At 44.4% G+C, this 9,445-nt stretch overlaps 1 protein-coding gene across 1 annotated transcript in view; it reads left to right on the forward strand.

The window, feature by feature from the left end:
* Positions 1-9,445, forward strand: part of Unc-115a (actin binding LIM protein Uncoordinated 115a) — a 50,128-nt gene that overhangs the window by 19,655 nt on the left and 21,028 nt on the right. Inside the window, exons 2-8 of the mRNA XM_013309853.1 lie at positions 5,997-6,157; positions 6,314-6,432; positions 6,559-6,794; positions 7,473-7,530; positions 8,309-8,642; positions 8,965-9,036; positions 9,259-9,433. Coding sequence (XP_013165307.1) covers positions 5,997-6,157; positions 6,314-6,432; positions 6,559-6,794; positions 7,473-7,530; positions 8,309-8,642; positions 8,965-9,036; positions 9,259-9,433 — 1,155 coding nt within the window. The remainder of the gene's footprint in view (positions 1-5,996; positions 6,158-6,313; positions 6,433-6,558; positions 6,795-7,472; positions 7,531-8,308; positions 8,643-8,964; positions 9,037-9,258; positions 9,434-9,445) is intronic.

The following is a 9,445-nucleotide window of genomic DNA, read 5'->3' on the forward strand; positions in this document are numbered from 1 at the left end:
GCACAGAGAAAGCTCAGTGCGCGCCGCACGCAACTTTCTATTTTTTAGCACGAGATTGATGACTCTTAATGTTAGATTCTCATTTTAAAGCCATCGTGCACTTGCATGATATTTATCATTTCGAAGCTTCTTGTCAAACTTTTATGATGATCAGCTGTTGGCATTTGCCATACACGGACCACAGACCTGCAATTGCTACTAAAATGTTGACATTACATTTATTTTGTTTTATCATCTGATCTGAATCTGTAGCAAGACGGAGTATGTGTAGAAGGTCGCAGGTCCGTCACTAGCAAATTCCCCGCTGTCTCGTAGTGTTTTAATTAAATTGTCAGTCTATGTTGCGGTGCGAGGCGAGGCGAGGTCGAGTTTCACAGTTCATTATTTAATGAGGTCACCAGTCACAGTCACCCGGACAGCGCGGCGGCAAATACTGGTGAAGAATTAACGGATGCCTTCTTGCAGCCTGCATTCAATTCTCTCTGTTATACTTCCTCGTCTCAACAAACGAAAGCTAACAAATAAAAGATGTAAGATCTCTCGACTTATCCGATTGCGTTTCATACCAGTTTATGTCCATAGGTAATTCAGTTAAAATTTAAATATGCAATGCGTTTTTTCACTCAATTTACAACTTGTGTAGAGAACAAAAAGCAAACGGAATGTTTTCATTTATCTGACGATATACATAATACAGAATTGTTCTTGATATAATTACAATTACATCCATCGGAATTTAATCATAACAATAAGATCTTGTGTCGGGCTCCCGGCGCAGACAATGGTGCGCTGTTCTCACGGCGCGAGGCACGCCGGCTCCGAGCTGGCGGTCGGAACCTCAAGGACACCCCGCACGCTGCACGCCGCCTGACACACGAAATGGTGTGGTAGTCCTTAACTGCAAAGTTATAGTTTAAGCATGTAGTCAGCCCATGGCCAACTGTTCACCGGGCAAACAGTTGACTGTTCATGTGAGTGGGCGCACGACATCCGACCCGCTCGCACCAATTGCCTCGCGCCTTGAACTCATTGCTAAATTAATCTTCTGCCTACATGCCATACATACGTCCCAGGTATGGAGCTTTCGAACACACTGCATCATTGTTACGTTTAAATGAGAGAGAACGTTGTTTGTTGCAAGTTTTATTCGCATCAGCAATTAGGAATATCAGATGTAGGGGTACTCCTTTATGCGCTTGAGAACTGCGGGGTAGGTCGGCAGCAAATCGCTACACTTGCTGCAATAGACTCGTGACCCAGCCCCGTCGCGCCTGCTCACCTCACAATTAATTCCGTCGCCGACACTGATTCAAGAGTACAAATTCATTGAAAAAAATCTGTGCAGTCACCCACACAAAGTAATGTTTTTAAAAATAATTGCAATTTAATCCCCGTACAGACTACAATAGAATTCAGTTTACGACGATGCGATAAAAATGCTATTAGCTGTGAACTCTGGTGATCTCCGAAGTGGCGCGATGCTACGTCTATCAGAGCCGTTTGATTGACGCCGGACACGACGGACGGACAATACGCTTTACAATAACGATGGCATTACACTTTCATGTTGCCGCTGCCGCTCTCGCACCCGCCGGTCTGACGGCAGCCTCTTGCCATAGTACCGGACAATGCCGCCTCGCAGTTTCAGTTCGACATCTGACTCCACTTAGCGTCCGTCTCTATGTCACATTTTTTGTATGCAAGATAAGTAATATCTGACACATTTTTTGCTCTACGCAAATAACGTTAATGACTCGTTCCTCACTTTCACTGCCCACTGTTTGCGCATTGACAGTTGGACAGATTTCCGCAATAATGAATTAGAGATAGATGGTTAGAAAATTGTAACGCATCATGCCGATTATAGCGATAGCATTTAACAAGCAAAAAGGAAGATACAAATGCGAAAGAGATGATAGCATTTTCTTCTCATTATAATATATTATTGGTATGTGCAATAAATACGCAACATTGCGCGAGCTGCGAAGTCTTAACATACTCGTAGAAAGTTTCATGCAGCAATTGCTAAGCTGATATCTCGAGAAAGTGTCTCGAATTGTTGTGTCGAGCGAGACTTTCCTTGGAGCGAAGGTAATCGATACTCATCTAGAGCTTTCAATTGTATGTTCTCAGGCTGACTTGTCATGTCGCATGTCCATTGCAACCGGTTGGATTCCACAAAGCAGTCACATTGCGGCCGCGGGAATTGATTAATACGTATTCCATTCACATTCCACTAAAAGCAGCTCTTATTTTACATCTCTTTTTTCAAAACGACCGCAAATCTACAAAAGGAAAACAAATTTTCTATATAATCTAAACACGGAAACTATTAAATTAACTACATTTAAATTGGTTCCGCCTGAATCGAGGCTATTTTAATGTTTTTTTTTATGAGTCATCAAAGACCACTCAAAATTTAGCAACACGACATGAGAATTGAGACGAAATACTAACAGACAGAGACGATGTCCATGACTTGGTTCCACACTACATGACAGATTGGAATTATTGTTAGTTTGACATCAGTCTCTCGACTTACAAAATTGACAACCAAACGCATGTAGCTTCGACAAAGTAACATATATGAAAGTCGAAAAATAAGTGCTTCATCTAAATAAGTAATGTATAATGATCCTCAATTACACTTTTATTAATTTCGTAACTTTGCACGTCTTTACACTAATAGTTTTTTACTTATAATAAGCTTGTGTGCATTCGGCAGTGCTCCGAGGCTCGGGGCTCGGGGCTCGAGTGCGATTGCTTCTCTCAATTCGATTGCTCTTACGCAATCGGCTTTTGATAGCGACCGCTAATAAACCGGCGACTGTGGAGTTTTGTTCACAATCTCTCGCTTTGATCCGACGTTGACAATATGTGGGTCAAGTTCATTTCGTATATCTTCTCGTAAATTTAGAAGTTACGTCATTTTATACATATGACGAACGATTTATATGTTAATTTAAAACGGTTTCAAGTTTAGGTCAGTGTGATTTTTTATTGAGGAAGTTACTTTCAATTAGTAATGTGTTTTTATCAAACAAAACATCGATCGGTATCTTCTTATCTTCTATATATTTATATACAGAAATCAGAGTTTTTATTTTTTTCCTCTTACACTGTGCATGTCTAAACTGTGATGGAAATATTTTATGAATACAGAATTATAGAATTTTATGTTACTGCACACTGCAACGCATGCCGGGTAAGATTAGTAATAACTCATTTGCGATAGTCAAAATTCGATCTCCCTCTGGCTTATAGAATATTAACTAGACCAGCAGCTGTCAGTTTTGGGGGTAGATAATGATCTTCGAGACGCGAGATGAGTTTCTCTGGTTGCAGTAATTGACGTCCATCATTACAGCTAGCAAGCTGCAGCCTCGTCGGCCCATTGTTCATCACGCGTCTCGTTCCGCCCTCGCCCCAGTTCCCCGCCAGTCGCCCCTTGGCGACCACTCTCTCGCCTCGCTTCGAGGTTTCTCTCGCTTTCAGGTTTTAAATCATTCCCTAGATCTTAACTCGCGATATGTAATTTAAAATAGAAGCAGCTGTGTGTTCTGTCGCTCGGCTCTACAAATTATATGATAACGTCCTTGTCGACCCGCGCTCTTGACACAAGTGTTGTCTCTGTGCTCTTGCTCCGACACAAACAGCATGTGCTCGTTCTGAAATATTAGTAATGAATGTCCTTAACTAACAATAATACTTTCTACTGAGTTACAATATTTCATGTAGCTTATGATTGTAAATAAAACCCGAACATAACAATGTTGTTTGTACAACAGTCACTCTTCATGATGTGAAACTTGTCTGTTTACAATATTTATCTGAACACTCGAAATTGTTAGTTATTTTCTTGTGAAATAAACATTCGAATATGAAAGGAAAAACTTTTTTTTCAAATGAAATGATGCTATTTGCGATAGATGATTTTACTTTATAAATATACCAGTTGGACTTACTTGTAATTCAAGTTGATATTTTCGTGTTTAAATCCAGTATCGCTGAGTCAGAATCGCACAACGGAATATTATTCGATTCTCGAAGCCAAAAAATAGTACGACATGACCTCGTGCCGATGCGAGTCACGTCCAGAACGTCTCTACGGCCCGTTGACTCACGCGCCTCACGCACCTCATACGCCTCACATAAGTCTGAGCATGTATCACTATGTTATTACACGCTTTTATTGTGTTCCCGAGTATCTGTACTCCACTTGCCGGGTGCACAGCTTACCTATGTAAACACAAATGTGACATCAATACAAAATAAATAAATTGTACATATTTTCTCATAGCGGATGCATATACTTCACCGCGATTTAATGCAATCGGAATACAAAGGCGATCACGATGTGATTTGAATATAATGTGCGCCGACAGAGAACTGGAAAAGTGGAGCAGTGGTGAGGTGCAGCAAGTGCAGCGAGGTCAGGGAGTGCAGCATTGCGGAGTGCGGGGTGACCTGCTGCTGGGCGGGTCAGCGGATCAATGCGCGGCCGCCGACCCCGACACCGACTTACCATTACTTACCCCCCCCCATACAAATTAATTTTAATATACTTCCTTGAGAATAAATTAGTTTTCGGCAAATGTTTTGCGTTCAAAATGAATACAATTATTTATAAGGTAAAAAAAGATAATTTATAAATTCATCGAATTACTTTTGCTCATTTACAAACACAAATGAATTCGCGATGGGTTAACAGATCTACCCCAACTACACAGAAAATGTTGTTGGAAAAATAATACTGGAGCGTTTATAACTGTAATTTATGAATACGAAATGATGTAGCAAACAGTAGACAACGGTGAGTGAGTCATTGCAATTAAGCAGCGGGCAGGGCGGAGGCGGGGCGGGAGTTATGTCATCGGCTGATGTTTTATTTAAAGCACGTGCCATAAATTACAACTTAATTGTAAGCAGTATACTTATAAAGCGGCACGGTCACTGCCGATGCTTTTTATGCACGTTGTTAGTCCGTTACTGCCTGCCTCATTCATCCTCTGTTCATGTACGGATATGGAGAAAGTGAAAGATGATACAACTTATTCTATTCCGAAGATAGATTTAGAGTACCTAAAGTGTGTCGGCCTACGTCTGCATGTAGGTATGTACAAATGTACACAAATATTATGATACATAGTTTGTCCGACAGTCGTAGTCGCAGTCGCAGTTAGATAATGCTCATTGCGCTTCGTAGCACAAGTTGAGGAGCGTGGCAATAGTCGGCAGTGCGGCGGCAGACAGCGCGGCAGCAGCGGGCAGCAGAGCGCAGGAGCGAGGTCGTCGAACCGGAACCCGCGCCATTTGCCCAGCTTTGCTCATATCTCATTTAAACTTACTAGTTTTTGTTACCACTTACTTTTTATCTTGTTCATTTTTGAGGACTTTTATAACCGTATCTCAGACATGTCAAGTCAATAAGTTGTTTGTCTCTTAAATGATTATTATAGCCATATGGTGTTAACTAAGGCTATAATAAAAATGTTTTTACAAACAACGAGGTATAAAATATCCTACGTTCATTTTAATACTTGTCCGTCGAAAGTTACACTCTAAATTTCTGTATATTGTATTGGTAATACGTGGAAGCGAATGACTTTTCCTTTGTCTCGATTTTATATTTATGCGTGATCTACGCTAAATGTGTTACAACTGAACGTGAAAACTGTTTAACGAACCGTTATTAAGTAAATGCAACAAACGCAGACGAGACGAAGTCGAGCACAAAAACTGTCAGCGCGCATACAGCAGGAGATAATAAATGCATACCGCAATTTGCTACATGTCGCTATCGTTACATTAGTGCGGTGGCGAAAGCTCGTATCTATATGGAAACTATACAACAACTACACAAACGAACATCCAGAATAGGCCGAGATTACAGAATTCGTCACATTTTTCCTCTCATTCTCATTTTTCTCATCTCGCCTCTACATGTGATGTGTCGGTCGGAATGTGCTGACGTGCGTGCGTTTGCGTGTTGTCAGGCAAGGTGGTATGTGGCGCGTGCGGCGGCAAGTGCAGCGGGGAGGTGCTGCGCGTCACCGACAAGTACTTCCACACGGCGTGCTTCACCTGCCGCGCCTGTTCCGCCTCGCTGGCTCGCGGCGGCTTCTTCTGCAAGGATGGCCACTACTACTGCCCACAGGTACACTATCTTTTGATGTCATTACGAGTTAAAAATTTTACTTAGCTTTACGTCAAAGAGAGGCCATGTTCGTGTAAATAATGTGGACATTCTGAGTCTGGAGATAAGAGTTGATATTTGTGTCCCACGTTCCATCGAAATATGATGTGGTTACAGGATTACCAGCGCGCGTTCGGTACGCGGTGCGCGGCGTGCAGCCAGTATGTGGAGGGCGAGGTGGTCAGCGCACTCGGCAACACCTACCACCAGAAATGCTTCACCTGCGCGCGCTGCAAGTGGGTACCCACCGCCTTCAATCTCGCCATCTGATTAACATTTCTTTTTAAAAATACTTGTCGAAGGCCTGCTCTATTCCGTCTTAGCTACAGTTGAACTTGAAAGTCCCCTGTGTGGTGTTTCAGACGCGCGTTCCCGTCGGGTGAGAAGGTGACATACACGGGGTCGGAGGTAATCTGCGGCGGGTGCGCGGCGCCGCAGCGTCACACGGCGCGCGCCACAGCCTCCCCCGCATCCCCCACCACACCGGCCTCCCCCGGCTCGCCCGGCTCCCCCGCCTCCCCCGCCTCGCCGCGCTCCCCCGGTTCGCCCATATCCCCCGACAGAGACGACGTCGACCAGCGCCAGCCGGACCCCAACGGTAAGCTCCATGCAGAACACGATACCCAACTTACAACGTCGGAAACCACGCATTTACTACATTCATGTGAATCAAATAGGAGTACAGTAGCGTCATTGTCACTACTCTAGTTGTATCATGATAGATGTTAAAATGTGGTTTTATGAAGTATATTATTGGTGTTGTCCGCCAAACGCTCGCGCCATCCGGTGCACCAATTGCCGGCCGGCGGCGGCGGCGGCGCACGCGCATTGTGTACCGCGCTTTGTTAGCGCGCGACTCACTTTGAGGACACACTTCGCAAATTGTTTATCATTATCCATTTTGCAGCTATGAAATAGACAGAGGATCTATGTTCTTTTATATTACAAGGTGGCAAACACGCAAAAAACGAAGGAAATAACGAATCTACCGCTGCTCATAAATATCCGCAATTGCAGAGGGACGCTCACAAAGATAATATTTCTCATTCTTATGCTTCCTCTTCTGATCCTTTCCTTAAAAAAACGGATGGGAAAGACAAGAAGACTACAACTTGTCTAAACATGGAATTATTAGCACTATGGTCGTGTCTTCTGTGTGGTCGTGATATTTCACCGTTTGATGTTTTTTTGCGGCTGTATGTATATTTGTAACATCATCAGTTTAGGGCTGTAAGGTATTTGACTTAGCTAAGGCGTGACGTGTATTGTGCTGCAGATTGCGCGGGTTGCGGACAGGAGCTGTCAGAGGGGCAGGCGCTAGTCGCACTCGACAGGTCAGTTAAGCCAGAGAGCCTCTACTTACATATTGTAATGTCAACACATATAGCGACCTCGCGACATATACACATTTATTTTATGATGATGATTAGAACAAATATGCTACATCGTATGACTTCATTGTTCTACAACAAGTACCCACCATTAGTCAATTATTTTGCGACACTAGATTTTTCTTCATCATTCCTCTTTAAACAATATTTTTAGAAAATGTTTAGAATTGAGTTTTAATATAATAAAAAAGTAATTTACGACAAATAAGATTAATTTTGAAATTAATTCCGTTTGCTTTGATTAGTATGTAAATGTAATTAACCTTGTCCGGTATAAAGGGATTTAGTATGACGTGCGCAGGAAACCCCTCGTGTCGTGTCGTGTCGTGTCGGGTCGTGTCAGTCGCACTCGATACAACGTCCAATCGCCCGGCAAATTGTTGTCACTTTGGGTCAAGCGATTTGTTTACATGCTAGCGGATATCGGGTGACATCATCTATTGTCGTACATTTAAAATGATTACCTCTACTGACACACAAATCATCTACTATGGAGAAATTTTAAAATATGGTATTGATTAAATAATTATCTAACACGAACACTCAATATGTTAGACAGATAACAAATAGTAACGGACGGTATATGTTTACTTTTTAAATATAAAGGATTTTTGTGATTTTCTATTATAATATCTTTTGTAACCATTCCTAACGAAGTGTAGACTTGTGCTAGGAAATGTTTAAGTATCATATCGAGCGTGTGTTTGTTTGGCGGCGGCAGGCAGTGGCACACGTGGTGCTTCGCGTGCGGCGAGTGCGGCGCGGTGCTGCGCGGCGAGTACATGGGGCGCGGCGGCGTGCCCTACTGCGAGCGCGACTACCAGCGCCTGTTCGGCGTGCGCTGCGCCTACTGCCAGCGCTACATCTCCGGCAAGGTGCTGCAGGCCGGCGACAACCACCACTTCCACCCCACCTGCGCGCGCTGCTCCAAGTGCGGCGACCCCTTCGGCGACGGCGAGGAGATGTTCCTGCAGGGCGCCGCCATCTGGCACCCGCGCTGCGGCCCCGCGCCCAACGACCCCCTCGCCCTCGACCGCGCCTGCTCCGAGCTACAGGTACACGCGCGCACACATGCACACGCGCACACATACACACGCGCACACATACACACGCGCACACATTCACACGTGCACACATGCACACGTGCACACATACACACGCGCACACATACACACGCGCACACATGCATACGCGCACACATACATACGCGCACACATACACACGCACACACATGCATACGCGCACACATACACACGCGCACACACACTGTATCATTTCACTTTTACTATTTAGTTGATTTTGTTATTATTTTTATTTTTGACCTGAACTCGACTGGTGACCGCTCGCCACGTTTCCTGTTGCAATGTCACTGCGCAGTGGTCGCTGAGGTCACGCACTCCGAGCGTCAACGGCTCCTACTGCAGCCCCTACAGCAGCCTCACCAGGAAGGTCCGTCCTAATATTGTTTCAGTTTATTTATTTATCACCGTTTGTCTATATATCTTTAGTCATTTTATTTCTTCTTTTTTCTAAGTTCATTTTTTCTTTTTTTGGCAGGTCATTTGTTTTATTTTACTTACCGATCGTTTCACAAATATTACAGCAAAAATAATAAACGTATGTAACACATGAAGCAGAGCAAGTAAACAAGTAGTCGCGTGCATGTTGCAGTACGGGTACCGCGGCGTGTCGCCGGGCCTGGCGCTGCGCGGCGACCGCTCCGGCGCCTCCTCCCCGCACCGCATCACCACGTACTCCTACCTGGCCAGCGAGCCCGCCACGCTGCGCCGCTGCGTGCAGCCCTACGACCGCCCGCCCACCTCGCCGCACTTCCACCGCCCGCCCTGTGAGTGTCCGC

Source organism: Papilio xuthus, unplaced genomic scaffold, assembly GCF_000836235.2.
Source record: "Papilio xuthus unplaced genomic scaffold, Pxut_1.1 DF827756.1, whole genome shotgun sequence".
Lineage (NCBI taxonomy): Eukaryota > Metazoa > Arthropoda > Insecta > Lepidoptera > Papilionidae > Papilio > Papilio xuthus.